The following is a 26,628-nucleotide window of genomic DNA, read 5'->3' as shown; positions in this document are numbered from 1 at the left end:
GATCACATTCCCATACTCAAACAACGATTCACAAGGACTTCCATTCAGCAAAACGCGTCGCCCTTAAGAAAAATGGCAACACCCTAATTTCCCCGCCCTCTTCCAAGATGGTTTCCCCAACAATCTTGGGCCCTAGCCGGGCGCCTTTTCCGGCCTTGGCAGGGGGCGGGGTCCATTGAGTAAAGAGCCTTGCGTGCCGGCGCCCGCGACGGGGGCACGTATCAGGGCGCAGGCGCAGGGAGGGGGTTGGGAGGAGGGAGAGCGGCGAGTAAGATGGAAGATGAGGAGGTCGCTGAGAGCTGGGAGGAGGCGGCAGACAGCGGGGTAAGGAGGAGCCGCCGCCCCGGGGCTGGGCCGGGCGGGACCTGGCGTGAGGGAAGCCTCCAGGGAGTGGGTCTGAGGATAGTTATCCCCAAGGAAAGGCCCCACACGCCGGGCAGGAGATGGTGGAGAGGCCCCCGGTCTCTTGAGTGCTGTGAAGGCCTCTTAAAGGGGCCGCGTTCCATTTCTCCCTCCACCTTTGCCCGGTGCGCCTCCTTTCATCGCCCGATATGCGCGTCACCCGGGGTGCCCACCCGCCACCCAAGGCCTCTTTTCATGACCCCCGCGCCCGCTCGTTCGCCCCGGGCCCCTTTGACCCTTCCTTTCCCGTCGGACTCTCTCGCCCGAGGCACCATTTTAAAGTTCATGTGCTGTGAGGAGGAGCGACGCACCGTGTGTGTCGTGGGGGGCGGGCAGGAGTGGTCGGTGCGCAGACCCAGGCGGCATGCCGGGCTCCGGATAAGGGCAGGAAGGGAAACAGTCGTCTCTGGGCGCCTATTAAAATCCTCCACCGCTTTGCGCTGTCTGCCGCGGTGGGCGAGTGTGGGTTGTCTTTTTTTTCTTTCAGTTTTACTCCGAGAGCCCGTTGCTGGCCGGTCTCCCCGGGGACCCAGCCAGAAAGACCGTCAGCCCAGCGGGCAGCCCTTCTCCCCGGGGATCTCCAATGATCTGAGCCCGGAGGGAGGATCTCGGAGTGTGCTCGCCGGGGTTGAGAGGGGAGGGGTGCGATATACAGGATAAAGTAGCCGCATTCCAGGGAGAGGAGGGGGAAATGGACTGTTCGTCTTGCTTTGGGGAGTTTTCATTTGCCTCCAGAAGCTGTAGGAAAAGAGTTCGTCCCAAGCCGAACAGCCTATTCGATTAGTTTCGTGATTAATTTGGGTTTTTCAGAGTTTGTGGTTTCGACGGTGACCCTTGTGCAGATGGGGCGATGTCTTTTTGGTCTCTCCATGTTTGTGTCTGTTAAAGTGCTGGCTCGAGTGACATCTGCCTTAAAGGTTTAATTGTTGAGAGTAGGGTGCGGAGAGCCCAGTTGTACAGGGGCTGGGTTTTCTTCTCCAAGCCCCTTTCAGGGTGCTTGTCAACTCTGGAAGAGGCCAAGAAATTGACCCTGGCATCAGTGGGTGTATTTCTATAGGAATGTTGAAACTTGGCTTCCAAGTTGTTTCTGGTGGTTCAGCATTTCTCTCAGGTGTTTGTTTTTCCTCTTAGCATGATTGAGGATTTGAAGAATTAATTCGTTCAAAAGTTCCTGTGGGCCGACCATTTTCCTTAGATTTTGTCTTGAGTTAGGAGAGCAGTTGAAAGATTTTATAGGGAGCAACAGGTGTCATCTAGGTATTATTCAATCAACAAACATTTTTGAGTGTCTGCTATGTGCTAGGCAGTGTGTGTGCTGAGCAGTGACTTTGTGGCAGAGAATGCAAAATTTCCAGTAGAGGCGTCTGTTGCCTACCACTAATATGAGTGAATCATTTAGACACCCCCATGCCCGCCCTCTGCAAAAAAACTTGGCCTACATTTTTTACGTGACTCAAATGATAAATTTCTTGAACAACTTAACCTTTCTTTGTTTTTCCTCACCTATTTTGAAGGGACATGAATTTCTCATATTATGGAAATAAGAAAATGGAAAACAAAAATGAGTGTAGGATTCATCAGAGGTTTGGGATCATTTTAGTTTTTCAGAATGGGTAAGTTGTTTAGAGATTAGCCAGCCCAGTACTGCATTTTATAGCTAAATAAACCCCAGAGATGTAAGGTTTAACTTAGAAATTTCTGATGATTGTCCAGTATTTTTTCTACTATCCTTTACTTTAGTAAAACACTTTAAAAGTTCTAGGTACAGAGATGGAATCCAAACCTTGCATCATTGAGCAGTAACTGCCAAAGTGCAAGATCCCTTATATTATATTTAATTGAGACACTGAAATAGTCTGTAAAGGCACTATCCCTTTTCTTTTTCTTTTTTATTTAATTTATTGATTTTAGAGAGAGAGAAAAACAACAACATCGATTTATTGCTCCACTTATTTATGCATTCATTGGTTGATTTTTGTATGTGCCCTGACCGGAGATCACTCCCACAACCTTGGCCTGTGGGGATGATGCTTTAACCAACTGAGCTACTATACCAGGGCCCATTATCCTCCTTTTATTTTATTAAATTTTTTTTCTTTATTGTTTTTAGAGAGAGAGGAAGGGAGAGAGAGAGAAACATCGATGAGAGAGAACATCGATTGGCCACTTCCTGCATGCCCCCACTGGGGATTGGGCCCACAATCTGGGCATGTGCCCTGACGGAAATTGAACCAGTGACCTCTTGGTGCATGGGTCGATGCTCAACCACTGAGCCACACTGGCCCGACTATCCTCCTTTTACAAACAAGTAAACTGAATTTAAGGAGTAACCTGTCTTGCTCAAGGTCACACAGGCCATGAGTGGGGAAGAGCTGGTTTTGTCTCTAGCATTTTGCTGCCTCCCTTTACCTGGGGACCCGTGGAAGACTTAGGAGTTGGGCATTAACTTTCATTTTTAAATTTTGTTTATTGATTTTAGAGAGAGGAAGGAAGAGGGAGAGAGAGATAAAAACATCAATGAGAGAGGACATTGGGGCCACCTCCTGCATGCCCCCCACTGGGGATTGTGCCCACAACCTGGGCATATGCCCTGACCAGAAATTGAACTGGTGACCTATTGTTGTATGGGTCAGTGCTCAACTACTGAGCCACACCAGCCAGGCTAACTTTCATTTTTAATATGTTTACCTCAGGCTTATATTGAAGGCTCTCTTGAATTTGAAAATTCATAAAGGGTCTTGTAAATATGCACTTTTGAAGGAAAGGAGCCAAGGATACGGGGTGAAGATCTGTGTCCACATCACTAGGAATTCAACTGGCTGTACATGTCTTTCAGATGTAGCCAGTTGCATGTTTAATTCGTAGCTTCAGGCCCTGGCTGATTAGGCTCAGCGGTTAGAGTCTCTACCTGTAGACCAAAGGGTTGAGGACTCGATTCTTGGGCAAGGGCATGCAACTGGGTTGCAGGTTTGATCCCTGGCCAGCCCCGGTAGTACAGGAGGCATTCGATGTGTCTTTCTCACATCGATGTTTCTCTCTCCTCCTTTCTCCCTCCCTCACTTTCACTCTATCTATAAAACCAATAAAAAAATATTCTCAAGTGAGGATTAACAAAACAAAAAACAAAATAATAAGTTTTAACTTCAGGTTACCCTACCTTCCAACCAATGTATGGTAATAAGCATTAAGTTACATCCCCCTTGAAAACAAAACAAAGCAAAACCTGAGTCCTGGCCAGAGTGGTTCACTTGGTTGGGCATGATCCCAGGCACTGAAAGGTTGCAGATTAGAATCCTGATCAGGGCACATGCCCTGGTTTCGGCTTGATCCCCAGCAAGGGGCATGCAGGAGGCAGCTGATCAATGTTCTACTCTCACATCGATGTTTCTCTCCTTTTCTCTACCTCTCAGTCTAAAAATCAATTAAAAAACAAAACAAAACCCAAATGGCAAGAAGGCTAACAAATGGGGGGAGAGAGAGAAAGAGAAACATCTATTGGTTGCCTCCCATGCCAACTGAGGATCAAACTGGCAACCTTTTGGTGTGCAAGACAAGGCTCCAACCAACTGAGCCACCCAGTTAGGGCTGTTGACTAATTTTTTTTTTGGTACATGTCCCTAGTGGGAACTGAACCTGGGACTCTCTGGTCCACAGGCCGATGCTCCAACCGCTGAGCCAAACCAGCCAGGGCTGTTGACTAATTCTTAAAGTGAACATTCAAACTTTATGTAATCCGAGGCAGTTACAACCTTTGAAAGTAGAGGCTTTTGGTGATCCCTGTCCTTCACAAAAAAATGTTGACATCACGCTAGAATCTTTCTCTTATTTGTCAGTACATCTGAGGTCATTGTTTCCTGCATATCTTCAGAATACTCAGTACAGTCCTATTGTGTCATTCTGGGAAGACTGACTTTGAGAAGCACCTCAAATAATCTGTAAATAGGCAAGTTTTTTTGCTTTTAGTTAGTATGGTGAATGCTTATCTAATATGTAATTGTCCCTTTACCTGTTTCCCCATGGAGTTACATACCAGTCAAAGAAAAATTTGAGAAATATAACTTGCCCTGGCCGGTTTGGCTCAGCGGTTAGAGCGTCGGCCTGCGGTCCAGAGAGACCCGGGTTCGGTTCCCGCTAAGGTCACGTACCTCGTTTGCAGTTTGTCCCCGGCCCTGGTCTGTTGTGCGGGTGGCAGCCACTCGATGTGTCCCTTTCACGTCAATGTTTCTCTCTCTCTCTCTCTCTGTTCCTCTCTCTCCCTCCCACTCTACCTGAACAAAAAATGGAAAAATGTCCTCGGGTGAGGATAAAAAAAAAAAAAGAGAGAGAGAGAAATATAACTTATATTTCACCAAGGAAATTCTTCTTTAAAAAATATACTGCCTTTGCCCTGGCCGGTTTTGCCCAGTGGTTAGAGCATCGGCCTGCGGTCCAGAGAGACCCAAGTTCGGTTCCCGCTAAGGACACGTACCTTGGTCGCAGTTTGTCCCCAGCCCTGGTTGAGTTGTGCAGGAGGCAGCCACTCAGTGTGTCCCTTTCATGTCGATGTTTCTCTTTCTCGCTTTCTCTCCCTCTCTTTCCCTCCCACTCTATTTGAACGAAAAATGGAAAAATGTCCTCGGGTGAGGATAAAAAAAAAAAGTGTGTGTGTGTAATGAAATAAAAATATGAAATTGGGGGAAATGAAAATATGAAATTGAGTTAATGTTATTCAAATTCTAAATTGTGTCCTTTGTCTTAAGCACATCTCAAGGGACAAATAGAGCATTTTGTAATTGGAAGACATCTTTGTGCCTTCCCTTCGCCCCCCCAATCATATCAACAGTTTGCTCAGTTTCTATTGGTTTGAGGCTTTGTATTCTTTAGTTGTTTCCTAGTCCATCTTGTTGGTAATGAGCTAACCCAGTCCTAGGGGAAGGCAAATAGTACATAAATGAAATTGGACTGGTAGTTAGTATAAAGCATTGGCAACCCTTCTAATTTCTTTGCATCTCAAAAGTTGCCTTTTATTCTTTTTCACAAGGGCAAGTCATGTAGCAATTGGAAGATAATGCATCTTAAGTAAGTTAAAGGATGACCAGTCTTTTGGGCTAAGAATTAAAATTTACTGTCAGCCTTCATTGAGCCACTCATCTGAATATTACCTCATCAATGATGGTGGGTGGTGTATACGCCTATAGAGAAGTGTTAGTAAACATTGAATACTTACTGTGTACCAGGCATTTGGACACAGTCCGTTGGAGGAGTCAGATAGGTAAGACAGCACTTTCTTGAAAGAGGCATAGATGGGGTACCATGGCTGGGATCAGAGACACTTGCAGAGAAGGTGATGCCTAAATTAAGATTCAAAAAACCAGTTGAATTAAGCAGTAGTAAGTTTGAGAGGGACAGATAGAGTGTAGAGCCAATGCCCACATGGGCAAGGAGATAGTGAGAGAAAAGAGTCCAGCATTGGGAGAGCTACAGTGTTTTCTTCTGGCTGGAGGGTAGGGGGTTGGCAGGACTAAGTGGAGAGAGACAAGGCCAAAGAGGTGTGCAGGGGCCAGATTGGGAAGGACCTCTTTGTACTTGGTTATGGGGAGTTGAAGTTTTTTCCTGAAAACAGAGGAAAGCTTTGAAGGCTTTTTTTTTTTTTGGTAAAGCAGAGTAGTGATATCATTAGATTTTAATTTAGGAGATAAGAACTTTGATTTACTTCTCTTTCTCTGGGGAGAGGCCATTCTCCCTGAAACGTGGCTGCAACCTCTCTTAGGAATCTTGAGCACTACCTGTAACAGCTGTCATTATGGAATGTGTACAGTGGCTGTGGGTAGTGGACAAATGACAGTTATTTCAGGACTACTTGGTGCTGATTTTTTAAAAGATATCTGTTTTTACTGAAATTTTTTTAGAGAGAGAGGAAGGGAGAGGGAAATAGAAACATCGATGTGAGAGAGAAGCACCGGTTGGCTGCATCCTGCATGGCCCCTACTGGGTATCAAGCCCACAGCCTGGGCTTGTGCCCTGACTGGAAATCGAAGTGGGACCTCTCAGTCCATGGGCCGATGCTCAATCCACTGAGCCACACTGGCGGGACAAGTGCTGATTTCTTTATGTCTGTCTTTATAGTAAAGAAGGCATGTAAGATTTGTGGTATCAGAAAGCACAAATCCTGAAGGAACCATTTCTAAGCTATTTCTGGTCCTTTGGGGAAGATTGAGTGCTAGGGACTGCAGAATCCTTAGAGGAGGCTTTCTATAAAGCAGTTAGACATGATTGTGCTAAGCAGTCTGTCCCTGAAACTCTGGGAAAAGATGTTTTACTGTGGCTTCAAAGAAAAGAGGATAATGAACTTTTCATTAGTAACTTCTCAGCTCTTTTCATTGAGGCAGCAAAAGGGGGCTGGGTAGTCCCCAGCATGCTCTGACTGTTCAAGAGAGCTGCCATAGTTGCTGTGGGTTGGACATTTGGGCAATCACAGGCCTTCTTGCTTTTCCTTCCATAATAGGAGAGAACTTAGTGTATTGTTGTAAAACTTGTGGTAAGATTTTGTCAGGACAACTACAGACATGCTGGTTTCCTAGGAGAAGATTGAGTTTAGCTACTTATATCTGTGGCCACAGTATAGAATGAAATGATTTTTTAAAAAGTAGTAACCTTGCCCTGGCCAGATTAGCTCAGCGGTTGGAGCATTGGCTTGAGGACCAGAGAGTCCCGGGTTCAGTTCCCGCTAGGGGCACATACCAAAATAAATGAATGAATGAATGAATGAATGACCAACCAACCATAGAGATTTCTCTTCCCAAGTGTTTCTAACTCTGCTAACCTCTGCCAAGCATGTTTCCCTTTAACATCCAGTTCTAGGCAGGATGTTGATGGAAAGATAAAGGTTAAAAACAACCACCACAGCCCTGGCTGGTTTGGCTCAGCAGTTGGAGCATCGGCCTGCGGACCAGAGTCCGGGGTTTGGTGCGGGTTCCGTGCCCGCTAGGGGCACGTACAAAACAAAACAAAACAAAACAAAACAAAACCCAACCACCACAAATGTTGCTAATTGCCACAATTAGCAACAAATCCCAGTAGTGGTCCTTGTGTAGAAGGTAAAGAATCTTATCACTGAGGGTAGGACATTTCAAAAAGTTCCTCACTCTTCTCTTCCCCACTCCCAAGACTCTTTCCCTTACAAAATGATCACAGGAAATAAGTCATTCTTTTCTAAAAAGAATAATAAGTATGTACTGTTAAAATTGCATCCTTCAGGGGCATGATCCTTAGATGTACAGGGCAGTTATGACTCGAGCCTGGAAAAGTCAGGACTGCCATCACTCTTCACTGACCTAGAGGGCCAAATTCCCATCCCTCATGCTCTGGCCTTGTTGGCTTAAAAAGCATTTGTGACCCTCCAGCTGTCAGTTGCTTCTGCTACCTAGTCATATATCTCACTGATAACGGACACTGTCCTTATACCTGCAATCTCCCAAATTCTACAGGCCGGCCCTTTTTTAGATAGCATCTCGAGGGCTCACTATAGGCCAAGTAGAATGCATTTTTACATTCATTATTCCAGTCAGTCTCAGCCTAATGGGGTGTAGAGTTTAGGAGAGGAAATCACATGATATATTCCAACCCTGATTGTTGGCATCAGTCAGGGACCTTTTTGGATAGTTTTGTTTATTTGTTTGTTTTTAGAGAGTGTCTTGCTTTATTCTCATGTACTCTGGCATAAAATCATAAGAAATCAGGGGCTGCTTCAGAAATAGGCTTATATTCATTTATCTCAGTGTGATGAATAAGAAGAATTACAATTGAGCAAAATTCTTAGCCATCTGGACAGTTTGTTTATCTTTGCTTCTCAGCAGATAATTAACTAGTTAAGTGCTTTAGTATGCTTAGTTGCTAGTTCCTTTGAAGTATTGTTATTTGTTTTTCCTAGAATTGACCCCTCCCCCCTTCTGTAGCCTGGCTGGCTGATGAGCTGATAAATTTTGTGTCTCTTGAGGAACTTGAACTCAAGAGATAATAGGACAATGCTGCTGTTAGTTGTAATACTAAGAACAGTGACTGTAAGTGAGATGCTGGTTGAAGTCTTGATCATAGATGGGAGATAATTATTAACATCTGGCTGGTAGAAAGAAACAATATAATTTTTGCTTAGATCTCTTGAGATGATTTAACTCCTCAGCTATCTTAGGATCTCTGTATCTGTAGTTGCATATTGGCAGCCCTTGGGTATTGGACCTAAAGAGTTTGGCGACTGCACTTTGTTTTTTAAATATTGAATACCTTTACCTGGGTCACAGTTGCTCTCTTCTCCACAGCACACCCCTCCCCCCCACTATCTGTTACCTATAGTATTCTGTTCTGGGGGCATTGTTTGCTGCCCCTGTTGAGTGCCTTTGATGACTGTGCCCATGGGTGTTTGAATAAAACCTGGGGGTGGGGAGAAGGTATGGTGACTTTGTTCCATCCCCCAAAGTCTGTATGTCTGTTTCCTTTGCGAGATGAGCCTTGCTGTCTTCATTATACAAAAGGTAGCAAGAAAGGATAAGTCACCTCTGCCGGTCAGTAACCCACTTTCTCCATCCATGGCAATAGAAATCAGATGACTAGGCTCAGGGTGCAAGTGTCAGGTCTCATAGTTGGACAAATCACTCAGCTTCATTTATTCATTTGTAAAATTGGATTAATCTGCCTTGCCTGGTGTTGAGAGTTTTTTGTTTTTGTTTTGTTTTGTTTTGTACGTGCCCCTAGCGGGAACCGAACCAGGGACTCTCTGGTCCGCAGGCCGAAGCTCTAACCGCTGAGCCAAACTGGCCAGTGCTGGTGTTGAGAGTTAAATAAAGCCTCATGTAAAAGCAGATGTTGGAGCCGAGAGTGCTGCTGCCCTGAGTGTGAGGGACATTGTTCCCTTGCTCTCCAGCCACTGACAGTCTGGCCCCTGTTCAGTTAGGGTACAAAGTTCTAAAGATTGGCTAAGGGGTCTCCTTCATGCTCTGCTGAGGACTAATATACTGTTTCCTTCAAGAGTTGAATTACTTAATGTGTGACAACCAAAAAGGGGAAAACAGTAATAAACTTAAAGAAAGGGTAACCCCATTAGACTTTACCCTCTGTTTTATTCTAAGGGTAGGGTTCACCACCCATTACTCCCATCCCTGCCTGCACTTCTTTAAGGTCAGGTTGGCTGTATGTATTCCCTCCCCCCCATGGAGACTCTTTGAAGAGGCACTCAAAGCAGAACAATACATTGTCTCAAAATGGCAGTTACAGAGTTTCTAAGGCCCTCTAATCTGGATATATCCAAATTGCTAGGCTTGTTTTCTGCTGAAGAATTACTTTCTTGCGGCTAATTTGGTTTTTAAAGGATCATTATGGTTGCTGTGTGTAAAATAAACTGTAGGGACAAGAGTGGAACCACAGAGACTGAATAGGGTGCTATTGTAAGTGCCTGTTCAAAGGCTGTTGGTAATTTGGACCAGGGTGGTCACAGCAGCAAAAAGTGTTGAGAAAATTCAGGATGCATTTTGAAAGTAGAACCAAGATCTGATGTGGAGTGTGAAAGAGGCATCAAAGATGATGGACTCCAAAGGCTTTTGACTGAGCTGCTAGAAGACTGGAATCACTGAGATGGGGTGGGCAGAGGGAATGTGAGAAGAGCAGGCTTGGGTGAGTGGGTGAAATCAAGAGTTTGGTTTGGGACATGATAGGTTGAGGTACCTTTTAAAATCCAATTGGGAATGTTGAGTTGGCAGTTGCATATCAATGTTTATAAAGCTGTAGAAGTGGATGAGATCACTTAGTAAGTCAACATAGCTATAGAAGTGGAGAGGTGCAAACTTTCCAACCTTAAGAGATCAGGAGAGGAAAAGGAACCTATCCTCTTGTAGGAGAAATAAATTGTGACGCAGTGTGAGAAGGAACAACCATGGAGTTGGAAGGAGACTAGGACAGTGGTGTTTGGGAGGCCAAGTAAAGAAATGCTTGGTGGTGGTGGTGGGGGGGGGGAATCAGGAGGATGGTGTAAAAGGGGGGAAAGGAGAAACATCTGTAACAAAGATAAATTAATTAAAATAAAAAAAAATGCTTTGAGGGAGGATCATTGAGAATTGCTGAATGCTGCTGAGAGATTGAGTAAAATGAAGATTTGGAATTTACCATTGACTTTGGCAGCAAGGTCATGGTGACCTTGACAAGAACAGTTTCAGTGGAATAGTGGGACTCAGAGAGCTAGATTGAAGTGAGGTGGTGAATGTAAGGCTTGAGCCAAACATGGCACTGGGTCATTGTTTTTGTTGGTTGGCTAGTTGCTGTTATGCCAGCATTACAAGTAAGATTCATCAGAATAGGTTTTTCACATCAATAAACAACATGCCCTGCCCTGGTCAGTGTGGCTTAGTTGGTTAGGCATCATCCTGAGCACTGGTGGGGTTGGGGGGTTGCACATGCCCAGGTTGCTGGATCCCAGGTAGGGAGTATGCAGGAGGCTGCTAATCAATGTTTCACTCTCACATTGAAGTCTCTCTCTCTCTTTCTCTCTCCCTTCTCTCTCTAAACATCAATTTTTAAAAATATATTTAAAACAAAACAAGACAAAACATGCCTTTGGGTCCTTAAGGTGCTCAGTTGCTAGTTGCTGAAAGATTAAATGTATAGCAGATGTAGCTCTATACATCTTAGTTTAGATCTAGAGCAGTGTTGTCCAACAGAAGTACTATGTGAGCCATATATCTAATTAAACTTTTTCTGGAAGCCACGTTTAAAAAGTATGAAGAGCCCTGGCCAGTTTGGCTCAGCGGTTAGAGCCTTGGCCTGCGGTCCAGAGAGACCCGGGTTCGGTTCCCACAAAGGGGACAAACTGCAACGTACCTCGGTTGCAGTTTGTCCCCGGCCCTGGTTGGTTGTGTGGGTGGCAGCCACTCGATGTGTCCCTTTCACATTGATGTTTCTCTCTCTCTCCCTCCCATTCTATCTGAACAAAAAATGGAAAAATGTGCTCGGGTGAGGATAAAAAAACAAAAACAAAAAGTGTGAAGAGCCCAGCCAGTGTGGCTCATGGTTGAGCATTGACCAATGCATTGAGAAGTCTCTGGTTTGCCCTGACCAGTTTTGCTCAGTGGTTAGAGTGTTGGCTCGCAGTCCAGAGAGACCCGGGTTCAGTTCCTGCTAGGGGCACGTACCTTGATTGCAGTTTGTCCCCGGCCCTGGCTGGGTCATGTAGGTGGCAATCACTCGATGTGTCCCTTTCACGTCGATGTCTCTCTCTCTCTCTCCTTCCCACTCTATCTGAACAAAAAATGGAAAAATGTCCGTCCTCAGGTGAGGATCAAAAAAAAAAAGTCTCTGGTTTGATTCCCGGTCAGGGCACATACCAGGGTTGTGGGTTTGATCCCTGGTTGGGGGGGCGTGCAGGAGACATCTGATCGATGTTGATGCTTCTCTCTCTCACCGATGTTTCTTTCTTTTAAAAATATTTTCCTGGCCCTGGCCAGTTTGGGTCAGCGGTTAGAGCGTTAGTCTGCGGTCCACAGAGACCCGGATTCGGTTCCCGCGAAGGGCATGTACCTTGGCTGCAGTTTGTCCCCGGCCCTGGTTGGGTCTTGCGAGTGGCGGCCACTTGATGTGTCCCTTTCACATTGATGTTTCTCTCTCTTCCTCTCCCTCCCGCTCTATCTGAATAAGAAATGGAAAAATGTCCTCGGGTGAGGATTAAAATTAAATAATTAAATAAATAAATAAATAAAAATATTTTCTCGCCCGGCTGGTGTGGCTCAGTGGTTGAGTGTTGACCCATGCACTAAGAGGTCGCTGGTTCAATTCCCAGTCAGGGCACATGCCCAGGTTGTGGGCCAAAACCCCAGTGGGGGGCATGCAGGAGGCAGCCAATCAGTGTTCTCTCTCATCAATGTTTCTGTCTTCTTTCTTCTCTCTCTAAAATCAATAAAGAAAAAAAAAATAAATAAATATTTTCCTTTTTTGCCCTAGCCAGTTTGGCTCAGCGGTTAGAGCATCAGCCTGTGGACCAGAAAGTCCCGGGTTCCTGCTAGTGCACGTACCTCAGTTGCGGTTTGTCCCTGGTCCCGGCTGGGTTTGTGTGGGTGGCAGCCACTCGAGGTGTCTCTCTCACATTGATGTTTCATTCTCTCTTCCTCCCTCTCTCCCTCCTGCTCTATCTAAAGATAAATGCAAAAATGTCCTTGGGTGAAGATTAAAAAAAAAATTCCTTTTTTTTAATAATATGTTTTTATTGACTTTTTTTTTTTTAAAGAGAGAGAGAAACATCGATGTGAGAAAGATACATCGATTGGCTACCTCCAACCCCCCCCTACTGGGGATTGAACCCACAACCTTGGCATGTGCCCTGACCAGGAATCTAACTGGGACTCTCAGTCCATGGGACGACGCTCAATTCACTGAGCCATATCAGCCAGGGTCTCATCAGTATTTCTGTCTCTCTCTCCCTCTCCCTCTCTAAAAAAAATCAATAAAAACCTTAAAAAAAAATATTTATATATATATATACACACACACACACACACACACACACATATATACATATATATAAAGAAACAGGTGAAATTAATTATAATTTTTCAATTATAGTTGACAGTATGACTTTCTGTTAACTTCAGGTGTACAGCATAGTGATTAGACATTGATATAGTTTATGAAGTGATCCCCCATTAAGTCTAGTACCCACCTGGCACCATACATAATTAATAGAATATTATTGATTAATTCCCTATGCTATACTTTATATCCCCATGATTATTTTATGTTTAACCAATTTGTACTACTAAATCCCTTCACCTTTTTCATTCAGTCCCCAGCCTCCCTAATTTTAATATTTTTAGTTAACCTAATATATCCAAAATGGTATGGCAACATGTAATAAATATTGAAAATATGTTAATAAACTATTTTACAGTCTTTTGTACTAAGTCTGGGCAATCTGTGCATCTGGTACTTATAGCACATCTCAGTTTGGACAGGCACGTGTCAAGTGCTCGCCAGCTATATATATGCCATTGCCACTGTACTGGGTGGTATAGCTGGAGAGTGTGCCCAAAGGATTTCCTTTTCCTGGGCAGGTGCAGAGAGAACTAGAAAGCTGTAGTGGACTTGGGAAAGAAAGCAGGATGTGGTTTTTCCTTACAAACAAGAATTGTTTTGTCTTTACCACATACCACCCCAAAGCCCTTCATGGTTTTCTGGTGCCCCTGACTTAATCAAATTTGTATCTTGCTGGCCATAGGAATTACAGTGATACCTCGGTTCTCGAACACCTCGGTTTTCGACCAAATGGAGATTCGAGAAACTTTTGTCTCGGAATCCGAACAAATATTTGGAACTCGAACTTCTGAGATGAGCCGAGTTGAGCCGAATGGCGTTCCTTCGGCCCAGCGCGCCTTGCTTGCGTCATCAGTGTGAGTGCAGAGAGAGAGTCACGCTTTGTGGAGTCACGCTTTCCTATTGGTTTCATTGCTTCGGTTCTCGAACAATTCGGTTCTCGACCGTCCTCCTGGAACGAATTATGTTCGAGAACCGAGGTATCACTGTACAACTAATTTTCTGTAGCAACTTTTTGAATAGTATTGATACTAACTAGTAAAGATTATTGCTGACAGCAGCTAAAGTATTCTCAGATGGTTTTCTAGACCTAGATTCACTGTAGGATAACTTTCTGATTTGAATCTCTTTGTTTAGGAAGTATTTTATTTTGAGTCCCCTGTTTTCTTCTCTTTTTCCTTCTTCTATTCCTGTTTTCATCCTCTTCCTCCCCAGCTTTTTTTAAAATGCCCATTTTTTCTCTTTTTGAAATTCTTGTCCTTCAAGTCCCTGCAGCTTTCCCTGACTTGTCATAGCAGGATTGCTCCCTCCATTCTTCTATCCAGAACACTGTTCATGCAACTAATATAGCAACTTTGATTCAGTATCTATCTCCTCATCAGCAAGGATGACCTTATTTGCCTCTAGGTCTCTAGCATCTAGCAATTCCACTTTATAGTAGGTCTCCCATAAATGCTGTCTGCAACATTTTCTGTCACAGTGAAGCAAAAGGAAAATGGCTTTTGAGATACATTAACAAAGTATAGACTTCCTTAAAGAGGGAATTTTATAACTATATCCTGTGCCCTCCAGTAGCCCACTTAATTAAAGAGGAGTGTTTTTTTCTTGCTGTGGGAGTAACAGAGAAAGGAGGAATATTTTGTAGGAAATGGAACCTTCAAACAAACTAACTCGATTCTACATTAAAAAGGCAGTTGATGAATTCATGACCTAGGTGTGCCTCCATAGATCTCTCAGCTTATGAATTCTTCTTTTGATTTACCCAATCATGTTTGCTCAGGAGTTGAGTTAATTCTTTGAACCTGATGGTGATCTTGAAGCATCATTATAGAATCAAACCTGGAGTGATGTGACTGGGTGCTTCCCTCCCTGGAGTTAGCCAGGGGAGGTAGAATAAGCAGGAGCACTGGAGATGGCCAGCCCTATCTGTCAGGACACTGTCATAACACTGATGTAGAGAAACAAGGCAGGGATGAAACATAGAATTAAACGAATCAGTATGAAAGTTGTTTGAAAAGTCTCTATGGATTGTACATCTGGACTTGAAAATAGCCAGTGATGCCCTTTAAATGTACAGAGACCTTTGTATCTGGTAGTTTTAGACCAACTTTTGCAGGTTCTGTGAATTCTTTTGCTTTATTTCTAAGTGAAATTGGGGCCCTTATGGGAGGAGCCTGAATCCCATCCAGATGTGCATATGGGAGACATGGGCACCTTGCTGGGGAGACTGAACTCTTGTCAGGAGAATGGATACTGTCTCTATGGTGGAGTTTAGAGCCAGAGTGTTGGAAATTATTTCCACATTTTCCCACTGCTTCACAGGATCTCCTCTTTGATTTTTTTTTCTAAAATGATGGCATTGTGTTGATCAGAACCTGTCAGGCTCTGGTGCTGAGAGGAATCCTTGTTCTCCTCTGAGTTCCTGTCTCTTCTTCAGAACAGCCCCTACTTCCCTAGATGTGTGCTTCCCAATTTGGGAGAGCTGGGCAAGGCCAGATGAGCCTGTGGTTCACAGAGAGCACAAGACCATTTACCATTGCTTGAGTTTGAGAGGAAAATCAGAAAATGTCATCTTCTGACATGCAAACTGACAAAGGGGGGCAAATTATCTGAGAAGAGTAACACAGTAACTGTTGCTGATAAAAAGAGGTTATTTTCTGACTCAGTGGCTGCCTCCCAGACTTCCATTTACTACGAGATGACTTGGATTCTTAGGAGTTTGTTAGTTGCATTCGTGACCAGAGGATTCTGGTTATCTGAGAGGGAGGGTTACAGTGGTAGAGCAGGACATTTCTCTCCTTTGGCACCAGTGGGGAGGCCCTGGGGCACAGGCAGCAGCAGGTTAAGCTCCCACTCCCACCACCATAGTGTAATAGGTGCAGATTTGGGTTTGTTCACTCTCTCTCTTGTGAATTTGGCTAGTTTGAATCGGTCCCCCAGGGCTTCATCACTCCTGGGTGAACTGAAAAAATCTGTTTCTTGAACGTTGAGGTCTGGACAGAAGAGCTGTAATGGTGCTGTGCTTGCTGTACTTTGCACCAAGGCCTTTTTATTTCTCTCTGCCTTTCTTGGTCTCCTCTCCCCTTCTCACCTTTTTTCCTTCCTCATCCACCTCTTGCTGTTACAGGAATGACCCTGTCATTGTAATCTGCCTGCTTTTGCAGATATATTCCTATCCTCCTTTGTTCCTTTTGAAGATTGTGGCAGTTATAAATTAGGCTATTTGAGGTGTCCCCACCCTGCTCTTCCCCTCATATGCTTCCATCCCCTAACTTTCTGCCAGAGACTCACACAAGCATCATCACTGCAAGGTTAAGGGCATCAGCAGCCAGTGAAGCTGTGCTTCTTCCTCAGATGAGTTGAATTTGCAGATGTTGACATCTGATTTCATTCACCTTGTGGTTGTGGCCTCTCCTTTACCTCCCACATGGGACCAGCCTGTCCAAAACCATCTTGCTCCCCACTGTGGTTCTTCATCCTGCCTCCTCTCTTTCCTTCTGGTTTCACTTCTCTAAGATCAAGAAGTGTGTAACTTATTTTTGTAGAGGTATAGTCCCACAGGGCAAGTGGTACCTGTGCTTGGTAACAACAGATCTTTTCTTTTTTAAATTTATTTGATTAATTAATTAATTTTTGTTACAGATGTTTCTCCCCCCCCCCACACTGATTCCCCCTACCCCTCCCTCCCTGCCCTGTCCCCAGCTTTGTTGTCCATGTCCATTGTTCATGCATACATGCATATAAGTTCTCTGGTTTATCTCTCCCCTACCACCCCCTCTTCTGGGGATTGTCAGTCTGTACCCCACTTCCACATCTCTGGGACTACCCCGTTCCTCAGACTGTTATGGTCATTATATTCCACAAATAAGTACATATTGGTCTGACTGGTGCCAGATGAACTTCTTGGTCCTCTTCTTGACAATCTTGGGTTTCACAAGGGGTCCGAGCGCAGCCATAGTGCTGAGTAGAAGATTGCTGCCAACTCCCCAGATCTTTTCTTTAGCGTTTGACCCAAAGAAAGGAAACCACCTCACTTATCAGAGCACAGACCATTATTTTCTTGAGTCTGCTCAGTGCCACTTGGCAAAAAATAAAAGGCTTCCCAGGAAAAGCCACAGGAAATCAAACATTTTTAGCACCTTGCCTCTGGTGTGCTTATGCTCTAACACTTGCCTTGTGTCCTGTGACCCTCAGAGCAGAGTCAGCGAGTGATGAGCTATGGGTTTCTTTCACTAGCCATGGAGGTTGGGCTTCTAACACAGGAGGAGCCTTGGACCTTGGGCCAGGGCTCCGTGCATCCCTGTAAAAAGAGAAGGTGGGGGGAAGGGGCAGGGAGGGAAGGGGGAGGGGGGAACCACTGGGGGAAAAAAGGAGAATCATTTGTAACAAAAATTAATCAATAAAAAAAAATAATAATAATAATAAAAAAAAAAAAGAGAAGGTGCCCTTACATGACAGGATTCCTTGTTGTTGCCCACATCTAGATGCTTTCTCACAGAACATTGAGGACTGTTTAATTCCATTTGACTGTTAGATGTTCAGAGGAGACGGATATTCTCCTTGTAGTGTACCCTGTAGGAAAGTTTCAACTTGGTCCAGCTCTTCAGAGAATGAGTCCGAGAGCAGATTGATTGCAAATCCTTGTCCAAATAGAGAATGGACTGACTCATGATACCTGGATAGACTCCAGAGCGAGATGCAGTGCCATCTCCAGCTGCTGGCAGAGCGCTCCCTCTCCTGCTTGGACGGTCTGAACACGCCGTGTCCAGTGGCATCTGGAGATGACCAGCGTCAGCTTTCCACTGAAGCTGTTGGGCTTATACCCCACTCTCTAATCTGATGAAAGATTTCCTCCTCAGCTGTGATAAGCTGTCCTGTCTGATGTAATAGAGTTTGATGAGTGTATTAGTTTTGGGAGTGCCAGGGGGCAGTGAAGAATTCAGGGGAGAGGAGGGAGAGAGGACCAGTGGCCTTGCCAGCATTTCCCAGGGGTTTGAGCATATCTGAGTATGCGGCAGCACAGCGTAGGGTCTCCAGAGGCTTAGTTCTGGGCTGCTTCTACGATGTACTCATCTGATCTTGGGTAAGTTCCTTAACGTCCCTGAGCCACATTACCCTCATCTGACAGAGAAAAATCAAAGACACCTTGTCTATCAAACAGAGTTGATGTGGGCAGAAAATGAGTGTTTAGGAAAGTGTATGTTAACCATAAAGCATTATTTTGACATAAGGCATATTTTTAAAGCCAGTAGTTTTATATTACATGCCAAGTATGCTAGTCATTTTCTAGTTTGGGGACAGAAGCACATTTACTCAGACATGGTCCATATGCCCTCTTGAAGGGCTTTTCTCCACTCAGGCTCCATTTCCGGACCGGGCAGATTTCCTGTCTTCCCTAAAGCCCTGGAGAAAAGGAAGCAATTTGCTCTCCTGAGAGGAAACTTGGATGAGACCCCTCAAATTCATCTAATGAAGTGGATATTTTACCACAATTTAAAAAAAAAATCAACTAATGTATTAATTAGGCCCATTTGTCTTATTTGGCCCTCACAGTGATATGAAAGAAAGAGTTCACGTAATAAAGTTGAAAAACTTAGAGCTTTCCCATAAAAATCTTTAATTAGGTTTTTCCTAAGATAGCAGGACACGTGCTCTTTGGTCCCTTTGTAGCCCTTTCCCCACGGTGCTCACTGCATATGGAGTTTGGTCACTTGCCTGGCCTATGGAGGCATTTGGGATTGACCCTGTTTGAAGGGATCTAAATCCCACAGATGATAAACTTTGCATTTTTGATGGAGGAACTTGAATAGGCAGTCTCGTTTTTAGATTGGAGCAAAATGATACATTGTGGAATTTTAAAACCGTAAGTTACTTGTGGAAAGCCTTGAAACGCCCTTAAAAGGTAATGGACATTAGACTAACATGAGACAGAGTATTTACTCAGGAAGTGACACTGGTATTAATAAATAAATAAAAACCTTAGGGAAATTACAGTTCTGACAGATTATGCTATGGGCATAGATTTTCTTTGAGTGTCTGTAACAGTTTACAGAAAACATCCAGGTCATTCCCTGACTCTAGGTACCCATTTTCCATTCTGTTGTTAAAACAGTCATTGGGTGCCAACTTGTGTTACAAATTTGAGTAAGAGGTTTTATTCTAGACGCAGGGGTGGGGAACGTCCGGCCTGAGGGCCCTATCAGGCCTGCGAAATTAATACCAGCTAACATCACATGCCTCACCAAATTAGCCTGACCAAATATAGCAGTCTAATTTTTAAGTTGATAATTTTATATGGCCCATGAATGGTATTATACATATCCAAATGGCCCTTGGCAGAAAAAAGGTTCCTCACCCCTCTGAGGTTTCCTAGCCAGAGAATTCATGGTGCTCTCAGAATGTAGTCTGTTGTGCTTGCCTAAATACATTTTGAATCTTTCATAAAATAAAATATTTTAAACATAACTCAGCACCAATCAGAATGAGTATCATCTGACTGGATTTAAGTCTAGGTTCATAGTGTTCTTAGGAGACAAAAATAAGGACACTGTAAAGATAAAAAGCAAAAGAGAAACACATGTTCTAGGGAATACTAACCAAAAGAAAACTGACACCACTTTATTAATATTAAAAAATAGATTTTTTAATTGATTTTTTTTTTAGACACACACACACATCGATTTTTTGGTTCCACTTATTTATGCATTCATTGGTTGATTCTTGTATGTGCCCTGACCAAGGATCAAACCTGCAACCTTAACATACCAGGTTGATGGTCTAACCAACTGAGCTGGCCTGCCAGGTCCTAAACAATGGATTTTAAGGCAAATAACGATTACTTAACAGTATCCTTGGCCTCTATCTAATAGATGCTAGTAGTACCTCCCTTCAGTAGTGACAACCAAAAATGTCTCCAGACATTGCCAAATGTCCCCTGGTGGGAAAAATCAACCCAGGTTAAGAACCATTGTTACAAATCTTCTCTCCAGAGAAATACATACTTTTGCATACAATTTCTCCCCTCTCCATTATCTAGATGGTCTTGCCCTCACCAAGGATGGTTGAACTGGGGCGCTTTTGTAAGAAAAAGCAGTGGGATAGCCGTGGAGCCCGGACATGTGGTCTGTGCTCTTTCCACAGCTTCCCCTTGTCTAGTGTATGGACTTGCGCATGAGTGTGTGCATGGAGTTCCTGGGACTGAGGGCCTGAGGGCTGAGACTGCCATTAGTTCCGCAGACTTTGGACTTCTGTTTTGTTCTAGGCTTTTTGCTAGGTGCTAATTACAGAGAGTTCATCAAATCCATGACAGTAAAAAAAAAGAAAATAAAAAAAAAAAGATTATAAAATGTGATACATGTGGTCATGAAGGAGTGAAAAAGGGAGAGTTTATCTCTAGGGAGCAGGTGATTAACTATATGGGATCAGAGAAGACTCCACAAAGGAGAGGTGGACAGCCAGGCTGGGTTTTACAGGATAAATGGGAGTTTGCAAGGGGGAGGACACTGCAAGCAGGTGGGCCAGCACCCTAGGTTCTGGGTGTTAGTAAGAGCTCAGTGGTATAAAACAGGAACAAAAGATAAAAGGTATGGATGAGGTGTGCTTAGGAACTTGGACTTGATCGGGCAAGTAGTTGAAGTATTTTAAGTGGGGAAGTGACACAATCAGATTTGTGTTTAGAATGTTGATTTGATTGGCTCTATGAAGGACAGCTGGTAGTCCAGGAGACTAGTAGGAGGCTATACAAAGAACCCAGATGAATGATGAGGTCTAGCACTATCACCGCGGCTGTTGGGATGGAGGGAGATGAACTCGCAGGGAGTCAGGTCCCCAAACCCCAGAGTTTAGTAAAGGGAGGTTCATATCCAATACCTCGAAGGACACAGTCATATTTCTGGCCAGAGAAGACACTACCCTTAGCTCTTAAAATAAAGACATAAGTTTTTATTTGAGAGAGATTTTTTCCACTTTTTATATACATTTTTTTCCTCTAGGAAATAGACAGACGGTTGGAAAAAAAACTGAAGATCACACAAAAGGAGAGGTAAGGCTGCTGTCTGGTCTGAGGGCTGGGCAGTCAGTGGTGTTCTCCAGCTGGCTGTTAGGGTTAGCAGGTCAGGCTCCTGGGCAGTGAATCCTTCCCTCAAGGACATGGTGGCTTGCGGTTTGGGGATTGAGGCTGGAGTGTTGCACTTGCCTCCTACCTGGAGTGGGCACCCTGTGTAAGGTAGTTTGATGGAAGTGGGGAGGTGACAAGTCAGAAGACTTGGGTTTTAGGCCTGGCTCTGCTCCCAATTGCTCTGATGTTTGGGACAAGTGGTTCCCCCCATCTGGACATCAGTTTTTTTTCTCTGTAATAAAAGGAGGTTGGACAGATGATTTCACTGGGCCTTCTGTGACTTGGTGGCTTAGGGCATTATGGGGGTATCCTGGAAGAAAAGTCTCAGAAATTCTTAGACCTTGAAGGATAGCTTTATTCCCCACCTACAAAGCAGAGAAAGTGGGTTTCCAAAGCAGGAGAAAGTTGACTTCAGCAGTCTGTCTTTGGGCTTAGGTAACCTGTCAGCTTCCCTCAGGAGCAAGTGACAGGAAGGAGGAAGAGAAGGCCTCTCTGGACTTGCCTAATAGGCTACACAGACATTCCTCAGGGAACTCTGGGGTGTCCTGCTTGCCCAATAGCTTTCCTGGCTCCCTTCCTCTTTGATCAGATTGCTAGCTCCTTGTCTGTCTGCTCATCTCAGCATCTACACTAACACCTGGTACAGTACCCTTGCCGTTGCCATCCCTGTCCCGCTCAGGACTAGTTTTAGTTCCCCTGACAGCACCTGGGTTCCTCCAGTGCCTACCCCTCCTGACATCCAGGGATCTGTAAACAGCCCCCTATGGGCTCTTTTGTCCTGAAGAGAAGCTAGTTGACTGCTCTGGGAGGGTCTTTGTGGCTGTTAAGGGGTGGTCATTCCTGCTTGGATCCTTTTTCTCCTGTGGCTTTTGTTTCTTTTCCTTCCTATGTTGTTTTCCACCTCTCCTTGTGGACACATCGCCTGATGTGCACATCCACCAGCCTTGGACAATGCTTCTCCTTTGAGCACTGCCAAGCACTGTTTCTAGGATCGTCCTTCACCCCAACCCCGCCGCGTCCAGCATACCAGAGAGCCCTGGTGAGGGAGGTGTCTCTGCTCAGAAGCTCTTCTGAAGAGGTGATCCAGTTGTTTGGTGTAGCTTGTCTTTGGGAGACACAGATCACTTACCAGAAGGCTGAGGCAGTTTGGTAAATCCTGTCTTGGTGCCAGGCAGGGATGGCGGAGCGGGCTCCTTGGTAGTCTTTGGTTTGAGCACTCGTGGTGGAAGACCTTGCTGGGAGTAAACACTTTGTTGACCCCCAAGCTAAGGGGCTCCCACCACACCAACCTGTTACACTCTGATCTGTGTAGGGAAGCTGGGATTTTAAAGGAAGTCATTGGATTCTGGACATGAAATGTTTTGCCACAGGGGCCAAATAGTGTTTGATGTGATTGTGATGAACATGGGAGTAGAAGTCCCAGAAAATGAGATGGTGTTCCAGCCCCCTTTGCCTGGGGTTAGGTCTGAGGAGCAGACCTGTGGACTGTGTGAGCTTATGGTAAGGTTGCTCTTTTGAGAAACCCTTCTTGAGGAGTGAGAATTCTGCTAATCTGGTCAGAGACCAGAGAGTAATGAATAGAAATAGGAGGTGTAGGAGGAGGAAAGTGATGAAGGGTGGGTGTGGGACATGGATGGGGTCTCTTCAGTCAAGGGTAGGAGTTGTGAAGCTGTGTTTGCTCTTTGTCAGCAGGAAATCCAAATCTCCTCCCAAAGTGCCCATTGTGATTCAGGACGATAGCCTTCCCACCGGCCCCCCCCCACAGATCCGCATCCTCAAGAGGCCCACCAGCAACGGTGTGGTCAGCAGCCCCAACTCCACCAGCAGGCCAGCCCTTCCTGTCAAGTCCCTAGCACAGCGGGAGGCAGAGTACGCAGAAGCCCGGAAGCGGATCCTGGGCAGCGCCAGCCCTGAGGAGGAACAAGAGAAACCCATCCTCGACAGGTGAGTGTAGCTGACAGGGCTGACTGTTGTCTGTCCCATCAGGCCACCTTGAGGAGGAGGTGGGAGAGGAGGAGGAGAGTAGCCTGGCTGCACGTAGAGTAGTGAGAAGCAGGCCGAATCAGGGTTGGGACCATTGCAGCTCCAGCTGTCCGCCTGGCCTACTGGGCCAGTTCATTGTGCTGCACCAGCCAATGCACTTTTCTGGAAGATTTGAGGAGGTCCTGGTTTGCTGGAAGACACCAGGGGGCAGTGTGGCATGGAAATTTAAAGGTGTGGACTTAGAATCTGCTAGATAAGAGTTGAAGCCCACCCCTGCCACTTCTACTTAATTTAGAGCTGCTTAACTTCTCTGTGTCTTCATAGACTAATCTGAAAAATGGAATAATGATAGTACCTGTCTCATCAAGTTGTGGTGCAATTAAATGAGCGCAGGTTTCTGGGAACCCTGCCTGACACAATGGAAAGTGCCCAGTTCAGTGTGTAAATGTTATCTTCTGGTTCTCATAATAGCCCACTGATGTTTTTGTGAATTTTATAAATTCTTTTTTATTCCTGGTATTTTTATCTCCACAGTTCTAGAGGTTGTGTTTAAATTTGTCACCTTCTGATAGAGCAGTATTGGTTCAAACAACCTCTTTCTATCTTTGAGAGACCTGCTTGGGCTTGATATTCTGGCACTTGAACTAATCTGTGTACCTTCTTTCTATCCCTTTATTATTTTGTGAGTTCTTCATTATCTCTCCTCTAACCATTCACTTGGCAGAGAAGAAAAAGTCCATTTCCTTTAGTCTTCCGTAGTAATAGGAGTCAACCATTCACCACATGATTTGGAGAGGAGCAGGAGGGAAGCAATGGCAGGTGCTGAGCCACTTTACTGAGCTCTGGGTTAGGAGTCTTACCTTGGCCCAACACTCTGCAAAGTCTATGCTCATGGTTCTGCGAACGATATGCTGTCCGTGGTCACTGCCTCTGGGCAGCTTGGGTCCTTGAGGCCCCCCTGCCTCCAGATGAATGATGGTGAGCCAGACGAGGGGAAGAGTGCTGCAGGTACTAGAGGTGGACATGGGCCATCCGACACATATAGGAGCTTTCTATCCTGGAGGTGCTCTAAGTCTGCTTGCCAAAGAAGCAGGCTCAGGGAGCCAGAGTTGGCTGATAGCCACTGTGACTTCTGTCCCAGCTACAAGGGTGGTTAGTTTTAAGATTTGGGGACCTCTTTGAAATATTTTTTCAAGCCTCCCTCTGATCTTCTTCCCTTCAGGCCAACCAGGATCTCCCAACCTGAAGACAGCAGGCAGCCCAATAATGTGATCAGGCAGCCTTTGGGTCCTGATGGGTCACAAGGCTTCAAACAGCGCAGATAAATGTGGGCAAGAAAGAATGCCACCGCTGCCGCCATCACCACCTCCTGGGTCGTCCGCCACGGGTTGCACTGCCATGGCAGACAGCTGGACTTGAGCAGAGGGAAGGACCTGATTTACTTGCACTGTGATCCCCTTTGCTCCGCCCACTGTGACCTTGAACCCCATGCACTGTGACCTCCTCCTTTCCCCCCCTTCCCACTGTGATTGGCATGTCTACAAGGGCTGTCCCAAGTCAATGGAAAGGGAAAGGGTGGGGGTTAGGGGACTTAAGAGTAGAGAGTCAGACAGTGCCACTTGGCCACTTGGGGTAAAGCCAGTGCCAGCAATAACAGTTTATCATGCTCATTAATTTGGGACTTCAAAACAAATGAGAACTCCTGTCCACCCACCCCCAAGTGCATGTCTTCATCACTTAAAAGCAAGTTCCATTTGAAAAATATCCTTTCTTTTTTTTTTCCTTCCTATTTTTGTTTGTTTATACAGATATCTGATTTGCAAGAAAAAGTGCATGGGAGGGGTTTTAGCAGTTTAATGAATTTTTAATTAAGAAAGGGTAGTTTGTTAGTCTACTTAAAAATGTTTCTGGGAAATTCACTAGGAACATTAACCAATAGGTTTTTGGTGAGCTTAGCTTCTGTATTCCTACTGCCGCCCAGAAAAGGGGCAGGGCTCTGTAGCCCCCAGGACAGATGAGCACCCCATGCCTATACCTCCCTCCCCACAGCTAAGTCCCAGAGCATCATGGCCCTACCTGGAGACTGGGCTAGTTCTATAGGCTCAGAGAGCCTGGGGAGGGTTCAACCCCACCTCTAGTATTTTGGGAGATAGGGAAAGTGGACAGACTTTCCCTTCCCATTCCCCTCAGGGTGGTTCCCTACCAGCCAGGCTTGCTACTTCTGGAAGAAAGCGGGGAGTGAGACTGCACTCCTGAGCTTGGAAGTAAATGATGCGAGGCTTGCTCAGTATGTTGCTGGCAGCACAAGGAAAGCTAGGAGAGTCTGGCTCCAGGTATCAGCCTCCTGCCTAGTGTGGTTAGAAGGTGTCTGTGGAGTGCCATCTCTATTGATGGCATCAACTTGGTAATTATACCTGGTACATTTCCTTTGTGAAATCACTACCTTGAAAGCAGACCATTCTGAACACATATGGGAAAAGACAAGCTGTGCATTGCAAAGATTGGTGATGACAGACTGGTTCCCCCATAGATCTAGGCTTCCCTTCACCCTTTTTTCCAGAGCAAGAGCCTGGAATGAAAGCAGTTTCCTCTCTGTCCCTGGAGTCTAGAGATTTGCTTTGGCTCCTGGAGGTGGAAGAGACTAAGAGGGCAGCTGCCTAGAGCAGCTCTGTGTGTGTACAATCTGGCTCCTCTCAGGCTTTCTCTGGTCTCTTCTGTTGCACTGCGCCTTATTCCTCAGCCAGCCAGCCAGCCAGCCAGCCAGCCCCCCCACTCAGTGGATGAGTTTTGGAGTGGTGGGTGTGACGTTTTTGTGATTAGGGCAGCTTGTGGTGGCCAAGGTGGCAAGCTAAGTTTTGGAGGCTCACTCCACCTTTAGTTCATCTAGCTCTTGGCCTTGCCCTGTGGGAATGTAGGCCAGGCTCAGCAAGCCATGTGCCACTACATATTCCCCTTTGAAGGAAGGGCCAGCTGCCAGTTGAATCAGCAACTAGACCATAGCACAGTCTTGTGACCTGTGTGGAGCCAGGAGATTGTCTGTGAGCAGAGCTGGAACAGAGAGCTTCAGTCAGGAACCTACAGGGTGTTGAATTGGGCCCATAGACTATTGTGATGGGGAATTACCTTCAGGCGTGGGCAAGGGAAACGGTTGGCTGTTGTCTTTATAGTTCCACTGCCCTGCCAGGTTTCCTCATTCTAAATGTAGTGTCCATCCCTCATGTAATAGTGGTTTCTGGCCCAAAATGAGATTGTCCTTTCAGTTGGAGAAGGGTATAGAGGTAGGCCAGGTGGAAAGGCCAGAAGTGCTGATTGCCCAGCCACTGGGACAACCTGTTCTTGCCTCCCCCTCCCCTAATGGAGCCAGAGGGAAGACTAGCTGATGGGTGTCTGTGGACTGAAGATATAGTAGGGACTGGTGCTCCCACCTCCCTCTGGCCAAAGATGGGGCTCTGCCCGCTGTGTGCCTGTCACCACCCACTAGTAGTCATATCCTTGGCTTCCCAGATGGAGAGGCAGCAAATTTTTTTTAAAAAGAAATGAAAACAGGAAACTATTGTGTTGGGGGAGGTGGGAGGGGAGACGGG

General features: G+C 45.4%; 1 protein-coding gene across 5 annotated transcripts; it reads left to right on the top strand.

Annotated features, from left to right (window-relative positions):
- The first annotated feature begins 104 nt into the window (after positions 1–104).
- On the top strand, positions 105–26,628 carry SZRD1 (SUZ RNA binding domain containing 1). Of its 5 annotated transcripts, none has more exons than XM_036256532.1 (4): positions 105–324; positions 20,937–20,986; positions 22,754–23,005; positions 24,267–26,628. In XM_036256532.1, the coding sequence occupies exons 1-4, from the start codon at positions 274–276 to the stop codon at positions 24,367–24,369; spliced, it is 456 nt and encodes a 151-aa protein (XP_036112425.1). In that variant the 5' UTR covers positions 105–273; the 3' UTR covers positions 24,370–26,628. The 5 variants fall into 5 exon arrangements, with proteins under 5 accessions (XP_036112425.1, XP_036112424.1, XP_036112428.1 ...); XM_036256531.1 differs by having other exon boundaries at positions 22,751–23,005; XM_036256535.1 differs by lacking the exon at positions 20,937–20,986 and having other exon boundaries at positions 109–324.

This window comes from Molossus molossus, unplaced genomic scaffold (assembly GCF_014108415.1).
Source record: "Molossus molossus isolate mMolMol1 unplaced genomic scaffold, mMolMol1.p scaffold_m16_p_12, whole genome shotgun sequence".
In the NCBI taxonomy this organism is placed as follows: domain Eukaryota; kingdom Metazoa; phylum Chordata; class Mammalia; order Chiroptera; family Molossidae; genus Molossus; species Molossus molossus.
The sequence above is the reverse complement of the archived record's forward strand: the minus strand, read 5'-3'. Positions and strand labels throughout refer to the sequence as shown.